Source organism: Gobius niger (genome assembly GCF_951799975.1).
Source record: "Gobius niger genome assembly, chromosome: 19".
In the NCBI taxonomy this organism is placed as follows: domain Eukaryota; kingdom Metazoa; phylum Chordata; class Actinopteri; order Gobiiformes; family Gobiidae; genus Gobius; species Gobius niger.
This window is the reverse complement of record NC_136870.1, coordinates 9,303,822-9,321,303: the sequence shown is the minus strand read 5'-3', so window position 1 is coordinate 9,321,303 and position 17,482 is coordinate 9,303,822. Positions and strand designations below refer to the sequence as shown.

At 42.8% G+C, this 17,482-nt stretch overlaps 1 protein-coding gene across 1 annotated transcript in view; it reads right to left on the bottom strand.

Annotated features, from left to right (window-relative positions):
* Nucleotides 1-268: 268 nt before the first annotated feature.
* Nucleotides 269-17,482, bottom strand: part of cpped1 (calcineurin-like phosphoesterase domain containing 1) — a 55,184-nt gene continuing 37,970 nt past the window's right edge. The window contains exon 6 of the mRNA XM_079577468.1: nt 269-633. Coding sequence (XP_079433594.1) covers nt 407-633 — 227 coding nt within the window. The 3' untranslated portion in view covers nt 269-406. The remainder of the gene's footprint in view (nt 634-17,482) is intronic.

Genomic DNA, 17,482 nt, shown 5'->3' with positions numbered 1-17,482 from the left:
AGCCGGTCAGCAGCGCTGCTCGAGTGTGTGCGTTTGCAAATCGAGGAGTTGTTTTCCGAGGCTGAGCGCAGTCACTCGGTTGCAGAAATTGCGATCTTGAAGATGATTTATCGCGTCAAAAAAAAAAAGAAAGGAAAAAAAAAAATCTCTGTCCGTGACGCTGCTGCATGCGAGGACTCGGTTCAAACACTGGCATTGCTTTTCAGTTTTCAGAAATAACATTCAGCGTCAAAAGAAGGGCAGAAACAACAGGTCAAGATGTTCCAATTTGTTTAAAGAGAGGTTTGATTTGTTGCATATACTGATTTGCCATAACTCTTTCTATCATTTAACAATCAAAAATCCCTGACGTGTCCGTGAGTGATCGGTGAGGTCGGTCAGTGTGATCCTACGTTTTCCCCCTGACTTATCCTTCCAGTAGTTTCTTCAAGTCCTCGTCCATCCCTTTCGCTCGGAGCTGCTCCAGGCTGAAGTATCGGTGAACGACGCCTCGCTCTGTCACCGCCACCACCCGGAGCCCATGGGCGTCCTCGCCCAGCTGACACCCGATGGCCGAGCTCACCACCATGTCCAGGCCGTCGTGGCAACCGCCGGCGTTCCGATGGTAGTGTCCGGAGAAGACGGCCTTCACCCCTGGGACACAAGACAATTACACTGAGCGCTTGTACTTACGTCAAAGAAAGGTCATTAACCCCTTAACTCCCGTCTGAACCGAGCACATTTTCTCCAGTTTGGCTTTACCCCAATCCAAAAGCTTCCGGAAAAAAGGTGTGAAAATAGTGACAAAACTGAGACGAAAACAATGATGAAAATGTGACAAAAAAGTGAGAAAAGTTTGACAAAAAAGTGACGAAAAATGGGTGAAAAAGTGGCGAAAATGTCACAAAAATGACAAAAATAAGACAAAAAAAAAGACAAAAAAATTACAAAAATGTGATAAAAATTTGACCAAAAAATTACAAAAATTAGACGAAAAAAAGACAAAAAGTATGATAAAAATGCGACAAAAAATGACCAAAAAAAATGAGTTACAAAAATGAGTTGAATACCCAACATAAAAATGATGGGGAAAAAAATCCGATGACGTGAGGAAAAAGATCCTCTCGGTTCAGGCGGGAGTTAAGAGGTCAAACTGGGCCAAGACAGATTTTTTGTTGTGCGTAGTTTTTACTCTGTGATGTGGATGTTAGAAAAAATCAAGAATGCAACTATTTGTAACTGTTTATGGCCTGGGTTTGAGTGAGGCACTGTGAGACAATTTTATGGATGCACCTTTGTTCTTTGTTTTGTGGTAAAAGCATAAGATGAAGTTAATAAGTGCTGTGGTTGTGTTCCATTGGGAAATTCCCAGTTTAATGCTGCCTTTATGGACTCTGGTAAAGATGATCCTTTCCAGCTATGAAGTGGAAATTACGAGTGCGTTGTGTTCAAGTGCTTTTGCGTCGTAGTAAAGTGAAACACACCAACACACCACAAACTATATAAGTCACGTGAGAAAGTCGTCTACAAACCGCTGAACTACTGCTACTTTGCATCTGCTTTGAACAAAAAGACAAGATTGGCTTTTTCTTTTTTAACAAGACGATAAATGTGGAAAAAGAGACCATATTAAATTTGAGAAGCTAAATCGCTAAATGCACAGTTTTGGCTTCGTAACAATCAGCTAAAAGACAAAAGAATGTATTGTCGCTGCTCTGTTGTGCTGAAAGGTCAAAGGTTATCTCATCTCGGGCACTCGGGCATCAAAATGATCTCCCAGTTTCCCAGTGGATAATACGAGATGAGGCGGCGTTCATGTGCAATTTTCTACTGGGCAACTGGTATTTACCATCATTACGAGAGCACATGAAGGCAGCAATAGAGCAGTTTGACATGAAGAGCCGCTCTGTCCAATCAGAGAACATCATCCCGTGACCTTTGCTCCTTGTTCTATAAGAGCTGCAGAAATGATTAACAGAGTGGAGGCAGAACTTAAACTACTGAAATGGAGATCTGTCTGTTGTTAAATGTTATATTCTTACCTGTGTAACTTTAATCATGATTGAGGAAGTAAAAACGATTCTAAAATGGGCCACATGGGGAAATGGTTTTAATGTATTATTACACAAAGTATTAACACATAATGGTTTGCAAAGTCAGGTTATTAAAAATGAAACAGTTACTATTTTTCAATTTGCGTATGCCCATTTCCCTCATTATTGGAATGGCCCTGCAGCACAGGTGCCGACACTTGGGTAAAACAACATTTTAAAGCTTGCACAACACGCGTCAGTTTGAAAGCGCCGTTCCGCCTGCTCTGTGAAATTGCGGGTGTGAATTTGTTGTTCTGCTTTTTTTTCGGGGAAAGCAATTTACACTTTCCAATAAGTTTGTGTTATTTTGACCAGTTTTACACAAACCGAACACGAGCTGTCAAGGAAAAAAAAAAAAGAAAATGTCTGTTGGGAAAATGCTAAGGTTTAGATGTGAGTTCTGCCAATGAAGAGAATGAATCAGGAGAATGGCAGAATTTTCTGTGACCGACCGCGGGATTTGATTTGGAAGGAAAAATGGTTTCTTCTGAATCTGGCTGCTCGCACCAGAGTCGCACACCTGTAGTTTTAACTTTGACAATTCAACAATTCCCAAGAGATTATTTGAGGGATTCACTCGGGCTTTTTTGGCTTAAAGGCAATATACCAGATTTTTCTCTAGTCGTGGAACAGAATTTCTTTTGTCCTCCTTTCGTATACTGTAAACAAAACAAACAAAAACAAAAAAAACATTGTTCATCTACTACTTGCTATTTTGAAGATTTGAAACGGGATAAACTGTTCCATAATTCTATTGTACTTGCAAATGTTTATTTTAAGTACTGACATTTAACAACTTACAATAGTAAAGCAACTGGCTGCAAAGCTTTTTTGAGTTCATTCAACTTAACCAAGAAGATAGCTGTAGGTTGTTGTGCCAACTTATGTAAGTAAGTTAAAAATAAGTCCGGCATTTTTTTATTGTAAGTTTGGCAAAGTCATTCTTCTCAGGTGGAAGCATTTGCATTTCTTTGGATTTATTGACTAAAGTTAGCAGAAAACCTAAAAGGTATTTTCTCCAATTCCTGTATAAGATTTGACTAAAACCTCTAAAGTTAAATGTACTAAAAAAAAAGCTTTGCAGCCAGTTGCTTTTGTTTTATAAGTTAACTCAACTTTTTATTTATTACAGTTGTTTATTACAGTTTTCGAAGCTTTCTGTAAAAGTGACCCTGAAAATTGTGAAATTATATTTTAAAAGTCCAAGTCATTTTTGGCTGGCGGCTTGTGGTCCCAGGGTCAAGGCAGGGGTAGGCAACGTCAGGCCCGGGGGCCAAAACCGGCCCTCCATAATCAAACTCTGGCCCTCGAGATGATTTTGAGAAATATTATGACTCAAATCAGAGCTCAAATGCCTGTTAAAGTACTCTAGAAAGGTTAAAAATACTGTCAATTCCTTTAAATGTCTTAGCAGAACACCCTTTAGGCCATAATCCTAAAAGAATACTCTAAGAATACTTGAATACTTGAATTAAGGCATTAAATCTAAAGATTGAGTGGATTTGGTCTGGCCTTAAAGCAGATAAAACCTATTCTTGCCAATGGAACAAGCACAAGTTTTTTTCTTAATTCAGATTATTTTGTATAATTTCAAGTGAAAAATAAATATTTGTTTTACAGTAAAAGTTAATTTGTTTGATTTCTAGTGGGATTTCTATTTGTTCAATTGGCATTGGTGTTTTTATCTGATCTTAAATTAGTTCAAAAACCTTTATTCAAGCGATTTTAAGTAATTTATCTAATTTACGATGGACATTTTTCCAGTGTATATAATGTACAACACTGGCATATGTAGAAACTGATGCTTTACTTCAATTGCTTCAATTGGAGGGTCCGGCCCTTGGTCTTTTGACGATGAAGAAAACTGGCCCTCCACCGAGCAAACCTGCCTACCCCTGGTCTAAGGTATAAGAGGCATGATGGCACAGTGGTTAGATTTGACCTCACAGTAATAGAGGCCAATGTGGGACCTATTCATATCTATGCATATCTATTCTTTTCGTACTGGTATGTATATGGATATGGATATGGATTTTGCCAGCCCCGACACAAACGGTTGAATCAATTGCATCCCCCTGTTTTCCACACTGCTCCTCGGTTTGTTATCTTAAGTACGCCTGAATCATCAACGGCGGCGGAATACAAATGTGACCCAAATCTCAGATTAACTCTTGAAGCCATGCGAGGACAGTGGTGTACACTCCGGACCTTTGAATAATTCATGGACTGCAGATCAAATTTGAAGGTTGGGACATGTGCATTTATACAGTGTGCTGAATTCATTTACAGCCGAGACCTGGGGCAGTTCTGTGCCACTGACATGCTGGTCTGGAGAACTACTATTACTGTGCTATTGAGAATCGATAGTTAGCTATGGATATGCTGCAACCTTGTTTTTGTCAGGTGATTTTTTGCAGACATTTCTCTTTGAATTCAACAGTAATTGAATGGGCGACACGTATACGGTCTTTGCCTGTGCTCGCTGCATTTGCATATTCGGTGTCTTCTTCTGCCGTGGCGCTCGCTGATGAATCATGCCGTCTGTATTTAGTGAGTAATGATATCTGTAATTACTCAGGCGTCTCTTGTGACTCAAACGCAGCTGTAACAAAAAAACCTGTGGAGTCGAAGCTCACCTGATGACTCAGTCAGCTCCCTGTTGGTGCATCTCAATCCACACGGAGCACGGAGGTGGATGCAAACATGAGCCGTAGTAAAAAAAAAACGCCTCCTAGGCTTGTGTTAAAATGATCAACAACAATGTACAGATGTGCAATTATTCTAGTGCTGATCCCATGGCTCTTGCCTGGGGAGCTCAACAGTCCTACCTCTACGCCTACGCCCACTGAAATACTAAAGAGTTAAACAGCAGGGCAGTGGCTAACTGTGGCCCATTCTGTGACGAATATGTTAAAGGGGCTAGATGCAAGTTGGCCATTTTATACTCACTACTGCCACCTCAGGTCATACATGTAACTGCACCTTCTATATTAACCTCTTAACTCCCACCTGAACATGTTTTCTCCAGTTCTCCAAATTCTCCAAATCTAAAAGAGAAGAAAATGAGGATGTAAATTGACAAAAAGTGACAAAAATCCAGCAAAAAAGTGAAAAATCCAGCAAAAAATGTGACAAAACAGCAACAAAAAAGTGACAATAATTCAACAAAAAGTGACAATAATCCAGCAAAAAAGTGACCGAAATCCAGCAAAAAAGTAACAAAAGTGCCATAAAAAAAAGTGACAAAAACACATAAGGGAAATAAAAAGTGACGACAATGGCAAAGAGGAGAGAATGCATTTGGTTTTGGCGGGTGGTAAGAGGTTGCGCATGCATGACGGCAATTTGGACCCGAAGTGACACCTTTTTGAGTGACAGTGCAGGATTTTAGAGGCAGTTGTGGTGAACAGGTCTGGGCTCATTTTACACATTAGGACGTTGTTGGAACATTTAGGGGGAGGAAGTTAGATCATTTTACCATTTTTAAACCCCGTATAGTCCCTTTAAAGAGAAGAAGAATCTCAAACACATCTTTTAAACCATCTTTCTGTCTTGGTTAGAACATTCTAATGCATCAGAAACAGCTAAAACAAAAATATCCAGTAGTTTCACTTCCTGGTTATGACATGATCTCCCTGTAAGCTCCTCCCACCCTGCCCTCCTCTTGCTCCCCTTTGCTGTGCAGCTGTAAGAACAGAAAAAAAAGACACGGTTTGACTGTCTTGAAGCGATGGCGAGTGTTTTCAGTCCGCGATGAAAGGATGAAGCGTAGAAAGAGATCGAGAGGTGAGCGAAGCGACAACGGAAAGAACAACATTGTAAGAAGGTGGAAAAAAAAACACAAACGCTCAACGAGGATTTCCCTACCGAGCGAGCTAATGATAAATTAAGGCATGAGAGAAGCGGTGTGGGTGGAAGGGTGCATATGTGTGTATGTGTCACTGCTGCCAATGATGATGAGCTCAGCCCACACAGTCCATGGTCAAAGCACCACGCACCAGCCGGGGCACTCCCCGAGTACTGCGCATGATATGGAGTCAAGTCGTTGAGTCAGAAGAACGCTTCTATTTTCAAGCTGAGAGCGAGATAGACATTAGGCCGCACTCCCTACTGTACAAAAACAGCACTCACTATCCAGGCTAATTCACTTATCACCGAGGATCCACATTAAATACAGCGGGATGCACCACTCTGCGCTTGTCTAACCAGCAGAAAATTGTTATATCCTTGTTCGGCTGCCATGACACTACAGCCATTAGCCATTCTCTCAAAGTCAAATTCGAAAGTCACCTGCAAATTGCGCCTTGAGAAATGAATCGGCTCACTCTGCCAAGACTTTTTCGAAAGCCCTTTAAGGAAGCAAAAGTGATTCTGGGGAAACACTTTAGTCTGGGCTCGCCGATAACACCCCCCGACCTACATTTATTTGAAGTGGAATCATTATTACCCAGACTGTAAGACGTGAGCCCACTCCGCCACCCTCTCTCCGAGCGCTTCGGCGTCTGGAAGACCGTTTGAATAAAGGACAAACACTTCAAGGAACAAAGAACGTGGTGAAGCGGCGGCCGAAAACAAAAAAATGACCTCTGAAATTGTCAAAGAACAGTGACCTCTGAAATTGTCAAAGAACAGAGGCTGAGACCAGGGCAGCGAACACACAATTTCCCACTGAACTAGAGACAGTGTGGGGCCGTTTTGTTTGGAGTTCTCGCCGTCTGGACAGGTTTTCTCGGAGTTTTTCCTCAAACAGCCCAAAATGTGACGAAAGCTACACGCAAAACAACTGGCCTCGTGTTTCCCGTATTTACAAACCGGTTTACTCTCTAATTCAAATTCAAGAGCAGCAGTAGGTCATCGCTGGAGAGAGGGGAAAAAAAAAAAAAAACACAAACTCGTGGCCACACACTGGAGTCTGCTGCTGCCTCTGGGGTAATAACCGGCTCTTCGTTGGAATATGACGAAATACAATATCACCAGCACCGCCTTGAATCATAATCAGCGATGGGAATAGGGCCATTAGCTGCTGTTACTGCAATAGCTCTGGTAGTTGAAGAACGAAAAAAAAAAAAAAAAGAGCATCATTTGGACATCAACTCGGTGATGCAAGATTACATTTTTCACACTTTCTAATTCCTGCCTTCAAGCGAACTGGCTGTAAAAGTTAATCAATGTTTTGCTATCATTTTCGATGAATGCCGGCGACAAATTGGTTTATTTTAGGAACTTCTCCGATCACATGGTCACAGCTGGACAGTATTCTACAACACGTCTATCACGATCTTACACTTTGTTAGCTAGAAAATGCAACATTGATCGAAAAAACAGCTGAAACTAAATATCCAGTCGTTTTGCTTCCTCGTTATGTAAGCAAACTAACTCGAAGCTCCTCCCACCCCCTCTTGCTCCCCGGTGTTTTTACTCCGGGGTGAAAGGATTACGTTTAGCAAGGGATCGAGAGGTGAGGAAAGCATTTCCTTGACACGTAGGACCTCAGGAGGAACGTTTTGGGAGCTGATAACCTCTGGGGAAGATCCAAAGATCACTCAAAGAAGCGTGAAATACAACTTCAGGTATGTTTTTGATGAGAGGACAACATCGCCACAGCTCTGAAAAGTCGATTTTGCTTTGAAGAAGCGAACACTGCAATTCCAAATAGGGCTGTGAGATGAATCACGATGGAAATAAGAAAATGGCACAGTAGCAATCTGTAAATCACAAAGACTGCAATTATTTAGGTATCATATTATCATCTGCAATCACCGGAACACTCCGTCTCCAGAGTCTTATCTGTATAATAATGAATTAACAATGGCTAACCCTGAAGTTAGGCTTCTACAGACATATTTTAGTCCTCTCTCAAACATCAATGATCCAGGACATGTTTGTAATGCGCACTGTCAGCAGAATCTGGATTTGAAAACATGAACATTTAATGCATTCACTTTGATAGTGAATACAAAGCTCAACTTTACTTTTTATGTTAAACCGTGTCCTCTCTACCAGTGTTTCCCAATCAGGGGTACGGGGACCCCTGGGGGTACTCGAGGACCTAGCAGGGGGTACTTGGAACTATTTCAGATTGAAAAAAGGGGAAAACGTAACATAATTTTTTATAGGAAAAGCTATATTTTTCAGTAAAATGTGTTGCTTTGGGAGAATTGTAGGTTTATTTTGACTGCAACATTGTCCTTTTTCCAACAAATACCACGTTTAAGTAATTACTTTCTAAAAAAAAACTGTAACACCCTTGAGGTAGGGGGTACACGGTTGACCACTGAAATTCCAAAGGGGTACGAAAGACAAAAAATGTTGGGAACCACTGCTCTAGACAAGGCAAGTGACTCCACTCCTCTTTGACCTACACGAACCGAAGCAGTTATTCCGCCACATGTTGTTAGGAACCAATTTGAGCTACTTTGTCGCTATTATCCTGCTTTATCGCATCCTACCCTTTTCCTCCCAAACTCGCTCCGTGCTGAGTAAATTCCCCTGAAAACACACGCTCTTTTGGCGGATAATTCCACGTCTTGTCTTTGGGCCTCGGCGGATATCCCATTTACCTGTCAGCCTTTGAAACACCGCCGCGCGCTTTTTGTGCTTCCCTTTGTGATAAAGACTCGCATCTGGGGACTGGCCTTTCGTGGTGACAGACAGTAGATGCCGGGAGCCTGGGGTAGCAGCTTTGGCGGGGGGGGTGGGCGACGGCGGAGGGGTGGGGAGTTTGGAGAATACCCAGAGTAAGCAGTCAGAAGAGATGAAAACATATTGAATGCAAACGGAGGGAAATTACCCGCAGTCAAATTGAATTCCAGTCAGAGAGGCGGAAAGGCGCGCGGCGGAAAGAGGGGAGTCCCGGCGATATGAGCTGCTGCGGTGGTGTACATTAGGGTTTTTATTAGATGCACTCATCCGAGCCATGTTCCTAATTGCCAACCACGGGAATATTCTCAAATAAGCGTTATTATGGAGAGCTAATGGCGGTGCCAGTGTTCGCTGCGAAATAATTATCTTGGGCGAGAATGATGTTTTCGCCGGCGTTGGTTTGTTTGTTTGCTGGATAACTGAAAAAATAATGCAAAGATTTCATTTTGGAGAAAAAGGGGAGATTAGTTTGTAGCCAGCACACACTCTGAAAGACGTGACACAGAGACTTCCAAGACAACTGCGGCAAACTCGTTCTGATCCTGTGCGTGCTCAAACTGCTTCCCGGTGGCGATTAGCTTGTTTGTTTTGCTATAAGTTTCGTGTTTGCGACACTGTCCTGGTGCAAGGCAAAGGAGTACCCAGTAGAGTAACACTTTACATTACGGGCCGGTAAGTCCGTGGTACTTACAGTGGTACTTCTAGGTACTTAATGTGGTACTTACAGTTGTAAGTACTAGCATTTACAGTGGTAATTCTAGGTTCTTATTGTGGTACTAAAAGTGGTAATTGCTAGTAATTAGGGTTAGGGGTTAGGGGTTAGGATTAGGGAGACATAGAGTTACCACTGTATCTCTCATTACTAAGAGATACTGTGGTAATGCTCTTAGTAAATGGTCTCAACTTATATAGCACTTTTCCACCTACATTAGGCACTCAAAGCGCTTTACAGCAAGGATCCACTCACCCATTCATACTCTCATTCATTCACCAGTGTACGCAGACACTGGGGGCAATGTGGGTCAAGTGTCTTGCCCAAGGACACAACGACAGTGTACACTTTCAGGAGGTGGGATTCGAACCCCCGACCTTCTGATCATGAGACGACCCACTCTACCATCTGCGCCACTGTCGCCCTAGTAATGAAGGTTGTACTTCTATTTACTTTGGTATTTTAAGTGATAGTTTCTAGTAGTTACAGTGATACATCTATGGTACTTATTGGTAATTCAAGGATACTACAGCAGCAATTCATAGGTAGTAAATGTGGTACTTCTACATACAGAAGTAATTTCTAGGATTGTGTGACTATAAAACAACATAAATCAGTATTAGAGAAAACAAGAAGTACAACCTTCATTACTAAGAGTTACCACTGTATCTAGAAGTACATACCTGGTAATTCTCACTATAGTATCCTTTAAGTACCACAATAAGTACCTAGAAGTACCACTATTATTACTAGTATTTACCACTGTAAGCACCATCATAAGTACCACCGTAAGTACCACAATTAATAACTAGAATCACCACTGTATCACTGTAAGTACCACCGTAAGCACCACAATAAGTATCTAGAATTACCTCTGTAAGTATAAAGGACTTACCGGCCCGTAATGTAAAGTGTTACCAACGGTGTTTGGAAGGAAAAGACCTTGACGGCATTATCAGCAGTTTGGTGGACTTCACTCTTGGATGGATTGGCCTCCACAGAGTCCAGATCTGAACCCCGAGTCCGTGATGTGCCCACCTTTGAACTTGCCGCCCTCTTAGGTACGACCGAGCAGCCTTTTCTCGCCCATCGATGAGAACACGCATCACGTCAGAAGGCGGTCGGTTGTTCAAGAGCATGTCTGGGAAATAATTTATCATGAGATGGTGGCGGTGGATAATTTGCATGACAGAGGGACACAGAATGATGTAGCGCGGTGAGGCGTCTTGTAGGTTGTTCATCAGTCACACTCTCTTCTGGGTCCTACAGTAGGTACATTACAGTTATACATATAGAAGCGGACAATGGGTTGTGTCTCCTGGCCGGTCGGAGTATAGTAATGGACTCTGCGTGTCACATTTTAATGCGCATACAGCGAATAGGTTGATGAGTAAAGGTGCAAATTGATGCCTTGCAGTCCAGGCTGCAGCACGTGGATTGTGGGCATCGGTCCCCCCTGAGCAACGTGACATGTTCCTGCTGCCATTTCCCTGAAGAACAAGTCGGGATCTAATCGTCCTTGAGACACTTTTTATTATTACTATTCTGATCTAACGCAGTGGTGCCCAAAGTGCGGCCCGGGGACCAAATGCAGCCCTCAGACCAGTGTTGTTGGCCCTCAGGCTTCTTGTTAACTAGGCACACATCCCTAGAGATGCAAGTCATGTAATTCAACATGATTGAACGTTTTTATTGTGAGACAGAGGTGGCTTTAAGGCTCCAAGTCTAAATAATGGTGTGGGGAATGTTTTAAACTGGACCCAGTTGAATGTTTGACTGCACTGACCACTCATCTGTGGCCCTCCAAACCAAATACACTTCAATATGAGGCCCCCGAGGAAAAAGGTTTAGGCACACTTTAACTAAAGCTGAAATTCTGATGGTGTCTTTAGCAAAGTCCATCCTGTTAGTATCTGGAGCACCTACAAGCGTTATACTTTAACATGTGTGTGATGCTTATTTTATTCTTTGTATAATGTGTTTATAAATGTTTTACTCGTTTTAATCTGAATTGCAAGATACATTTACCTACAAATAAAGCAACCTCACCTAAGCTACAACAAACATTTAGAGTATAACGTGAATGCTCAACCCTTTGTCTTGGCAAAACAATTCAAGTCCCATTTTTATTTGGATGGGATTTTCTTCTCTTCAAGCACCAAATGATTGAGTCCGATGAACAGAACCTGCAAACATTTAGGTGTGGAGAGAAAACAAAATCAATTTCCTTCCCCACGTTGAAATCTTGGCTACTAACAGTTCCAAGATTACAGATACTACTCTGCCAAAGCCCCGTTGTTACGGAGGCGTTTCTCTCTGAAGTTTTTATTTTGTAAAAAAAACTCTCAGCGGAGGATTGGAGACCCATGACACTGACAAGATCACCCTCTCTCCCTTCAGCTGCATGTGAATAACGTAAAGCAGAAACACACTGCTGAATTGTTGTTAAGCGCACTCATCATCACGCCGATACTAAAACCACTTTCAGAGCTTTTTTATAATTGGATAACCGTACATAAACGGGCTCTTTTTCATTATAGCCTTCTTTTACTCATTCTCACAGCACAGTGGGATCCAACCGCTGCTGTTCTTACTGTGATAACCGTCCCGTTTGAGCTGCTACTCTGCTATTCCTTTGGCTGCTGTACAAAGACCTGGGAAGCCGGTCTCCACCACAAAGGAGGGGGAATAAAGGAGAGACTTCATCATTAAAACAATGGGGTTAAAGTCAGCTGTGGCCTCTTATCAAATCCCTGGTGGGTGATGAATGTGCCTCCGTTTTTGAACGGCAGAGGACCCTCGCTGGTAGGAGACAACTGGCGGCTAAGGGAAGGAGCTCGGCTTATCTGCGCCCCTAATTAGCTACTGTATGTACAACTTTGCCGCTAGCTGCAACAGTCGGTGTGTGTGTGTGTTGGGGGGGGGGGATTGTGTAGTTCCTGTGAATTTCTCAGCTGCGCGCATGTTGTTGTTTTGCTCGCTCTATACAGGAACATGCTTTAGCTTAGCAACCAAAGGCGGTTTGTACGTTCGCTGGAGGTCTTGGGGTAGAGCTTCAAGAGGAAATACAATTACACCACTCCATCTACGAGGCTTCTGGGATTTGGGATACTACGCTTGGCTCTCAGAAGGGGGAAGTCGCTCCCCTGCCGCGGATGCTGCTGCTGCTCCGAAGGCGTTTTTGTGGATAAAGCTGGTTCCCGAGATTCCACCTAAATTCTCATTGTTCATTGACTTCTCAATATTGCTTCGCTTTGCCGTGGTATTGGCGTGGGCAATAAAAGAGCAGAGCCCATTATTTACTAGATTATGGGTATGACAGTGATGAGGCACAGAGGTAGCGTAATAAAGAGTAAGGGGCTCCCTTCAGGCGATAGGAGCCTCTGTGTTATTATTATGACAAGCTGAAGGTCTTAGAGGTCCGCAATAGAAGCAAAGTTTGGTACAGTTAAACTATGAATCATGCCACATTTGGATTCTTTAAAATGACAAGCGCCCTTTCCAGAATATCTCTTCGGTCACTACACAGTTCACACTTAACATCTGAAAAGACCTTGTTATTTGGTTAGATGAGGCTGTGCATTTTTAGCTTACATTCAAACTATTTTTACATAATATTTTGGTTGCATAATAAAATTGACATAGTTAAACTTTGAAGATGAAATGCTTATTGGTTTCTGGTTTGTCTTTAATGTATAATAGATCTTTGGTTCTCTTATGTTGTTAAAAAACACTGAACCAAGTTATCGTGCCATGCTATTAAAACCCAGCTGTGGGTGGGACATTTTCTCAACCATTACACAATCTGCATGGTCTGCAGTCTGTCAGTCCAGCTTCAGCTATTCCACATGGAAATTTATCAACAAATAAGGTTAGTGTGTATACAATATGCTAACTCTGTAGTTTGGATCTTTCTCTTCTTGTACCTAAGTTTATCAACTGTTCTGCATTAGGGTTAACCAAATACTGTACATGCCAAAAACTGCACTGTCTGACAAAAGATGAGGGAGTCGCTTAGAGAAAAAAGGGCTCGGCTGAAGCGGGTGTGCTACGAGCATTGCTGCATTCCCTTCGCTCTCCTCTTGCATTAAAATTAAGTACAGCCTCGCGCATGTTTTCAGCTTTCGCAGGAAAAACTACAAACAATTTCTGCCACTGTGAGTTAAACACTGTCCATGTCCTGAGAGGGAGAGAGAGAAAATATTGATCGGCCCAAATCCACGTCGCAGAAACGTCATCAAAACACCCACCCCCACCCACTGCAGAAAAAAATATTCCAGGGCCCACAGCTCTGTGCATGATCTTGCCAAGGGAGTCTGTCCAGCCCATGTCGAGCCCACTTACTGCGCCAGGTGTGAAGCTGAAGATTGCAAGTCTAGTCTGCAGTCTACATTTAGAAACGCAAGATCGGGCCCAGAGTGCCCAAAGAATGAGAATGTATTTCTTCTTCCCTGACAGTGTGGGCATATTCCAAGATGACAATGCCAGGATTCATTGGGCTCACTTTGTGAAAGAGTGGTTTAAGCCGCATGAGACATAATTTTCACACATGGGTTGGTCCAGATCTGAACCCCATTGAGAAGTAGGTTATGACGATGATGAGTGGTCAAACTCTCTCTTCATCAATAAGATCTTGGTGGAACACTTCATCTTTTGACATTACAGAAGCTTATTGAAATAGTGCCACAGCGAATATGTGCTGTAACCAAAGCTAAAGGCGGTCCAACAAAATATTAGAGCGCAAGGACTTTTTTCTTTTGGTCATTGAGCTGCTCTGAAGATAAATGAAGCCCAGATTGCTAATTCAAAAATGACACCAAGTCTCAAACAATATCCAATTAGACAGTGTACCCCCATCTCGTAGAACAGGAGATAAGAGGGTGACTTTGATTGGGAAAAAAGGCACTACATTTCAAACAATTTAGTGTCATCTAAACTGTAATGATGGCGTGTGCAATTAAAAAGGCTTTTGAGCAATATTTCACTGGCCCATGAGGGGACCGGCGCGCTGAGACGGCCTGTCATGAGTCGACAGCTCGCGGGGGGCGCTCACTGTGACGAATGTGCCAGGACTAGTTGCTGCCGCACCTTTTACATGCAGCTCTGATATCACATAGATCGACATGGAAGAAGACATCGCTGCTGCATTGCCAATTATATGCTCAAACATGAAGAAATCTCACACTAAATTACTCCAGCATGAATTTTATATGAGTGAGAGGACAGGGAGAGAAATGAAAAACGTCTCAGGGAGGGGGAAAAAATCAATTTAAGTGCAGTTTTTCTGCAGGGGACGACGATATGTACTTACATCATATGTCACCACAGTGGGGGTTGTATTGAAAGGGTAGGGGTCTGCAGCAATAACAACATCGCAAATGCACAGAGCCAAAGCCCCGAGCGGCAAGCCTGATGTGATTCCACAAAATACAACCAACTCGGTCTCTGGATTGTACGGGTGCCAAAGCCATGATTATGAAACATCCAAGACTGTCCAAGGCTGAAATAAGGACATAGAGGCAAATCTAGCATCCAGCTTTCACTCCAGAATATGACTGACGCCAGTTGTTCAAATGTAGGTTTACGATACAAACAAGAGGATGCAGAAAATGAACATGAAGATACCAAGAATTCCCATTTCCAAAAGCAGAAAATGGAAAACCTGCTGAAGAAGAAGAGTAAACCTGTAAAAGTCATTGGCAGAAGCTGAACACTCATTGGTGAACTCTCTCCTACCTGAACATCACCAAGGGTTTTCCCGGTTGGCCAAGAGACTTTTGGGCCAGTCAGACCAGATAGAAGTGAACAGGCCTAAATTGCACCTTACCGGCCCACAACAGAAACTGGTATATCTACCAACGCTGAGACCTTTGTTTGGATGCAATTGACCTTTTGCAAAACCACGCCCCAAAACGGTAATTGTCCAATCAGACATCCTAGCAACTGTTACTATGAAGCGAGGTCCGTCATGCCCCAGGCCTCCAGTGCAAAGCAATAGGACAAACCAGCAATGAGCACTGAGCAAATGCTTTTTTTTTTTTTTTACTGCTAACCACCAAAAACCCACCAGACAAAAAATAAGAAGCAAAATGGTGAAGCGATCTGCCTATGGAGGCTGTAAATCAGACACTAGGAACCACAAGAGTGTGTGTCCAGTTAAACACAACCTGAAACACAACACAACCTGAACACTGCCTACAATGGATCAAACAATGTGGACGGCCTACGCCCGCTAAATGTCTCACGAGGCTAACACCATAGCATGCTAACATCTAGCTACTGACAGTCACATAACGTTACACAAACTGGAGCTGTAACTTTAACTGCGGCGGTGAACTTTTACAAGCCTACAGTCTCCCAGATAAAAGTACTGTGTATTTTGTCTCGGGCTGATAACTGGCTGTAGCTGATTGTCATTGTGGCACCTGTAGGTTTAGCTAGCATTAGCTAACTGTAGCGCACCGGAGAAATGTTCCTATTTTTAGAAATACTAAACGAGTCAGTGAGTGCTTACCGGGCAGTGCAAGAGCACGAGTGGCCCTCAAGGCTTTTGCATTTAAGGAAGAGGTTTCTTTAATTTTGCTGGAGACTTGTCTGGTTGCTGTAGTGTCAATAGTCCTTTATCCTTCGTGGGATAGTTTAATATCTTGAATATATCCCTCTGCTGCAGACTGTAACCCCTTTTGCCTCGATCTGGAGGATATCGCGCATTTATTGCTTCAATTAGAGTCACTAACACAGTCAATTTAGCAGCGGCATCAGACAGTTTAACGGACGTAGCAACAGTAACTAAGTGGGCGGGGCTTTTGCGAAAGGTCAATTGCAGAACTCTCTCACAAAGTCTATCAGGCACCATTTATACCCCTCGATTGGATATAACATTACTCATGCCCCTCACGGCATATTTGCGTGAGAATTGTTTACTGTAACACCCACAGAACCTCTATTTCTGTACAGTGTAATCTGCAAAGAAGTGCATGTTGGGAGTTGTCAGGTGACTCACCCTCCTGCCCCTCGTCGTCAGTGCGCGCAGTTTGGAAAAGCTTCTACTGCACTGAAAGGATTTACAATGTTTTCGCCTTTTCGTGACATTTATTTTCACTCTACACCCCCCTCTGCGGTGAGTTTTACCATTTCATTACCCAAATCTACAGCGCGATCACTGGGTTGATTTTGTAACGTTTATTTGTGTCGCTGTCACGGGAGGAAACTCATTAACAGAATGCACATTAAGATTGTTTTGCCATTTCACAAATGTAGATTTCATGTTTTGATATTTTCTTTGACTAACTATGATTAAGCTTTGTCACATTTCTTGGATTAAATAAAAGTGCTATAATTAGAACTACTGTAGTTCATTGCAGCTTCATAAGGAAAAATAAGAGCTGAAACAGAAGCCAGTTGTGGGCGCGCTCTATTGCTCTATTTGTATTTTAGACTACATTTTATTACTTTACATACTTTTTAACACCAGGATCGCGCTGAAGAGTCTTGTAACTCTTATTTTATAATTTGCACCAGTGGGTCTTATAAGGAAAGGCCAGTTTTATTTTCATGCCGATATGAAAATTCTTTAAAAAGTCTGCTGCATTTATAATAATCCAGCTTCACCGCCACAAAAAGTCATTAAAGTAGAGCCGTGGGTGCATTCGTTTATCAGGTAAAGCGACATGATCAGCTTTGAGATTTTCACGGCAAGTTTCACCCTTGTGAAGCGCTTCGGCGAAACGAAAAAAAGAAAAAAAGAAAAAAGACATCCACGCTTCTTTCGCTGCCAATTAGAAGCGTCCTGTCCCGGCGCTCTCCTCCTCGATCCTTCAGAGCGATGGGACGGCGTGTGTGCATGTGTGGGGTTAATGACGCTGGCCCGTAACTGCAACGACAGTAATGATCTCACTGCTACGAGAGAGCACATCTGGAGGCGCGGGATCACACGGAGAAGCGGCGGAGGACGAGCCGACCGGGGGGAAGAAGGCCCGTGATCCGTGAATAAGCGAGCGCGGAGAGGGAGCGAGTCGGTGCGAGTCCAGAAGAGGCGGCATTTAACATGGATGAA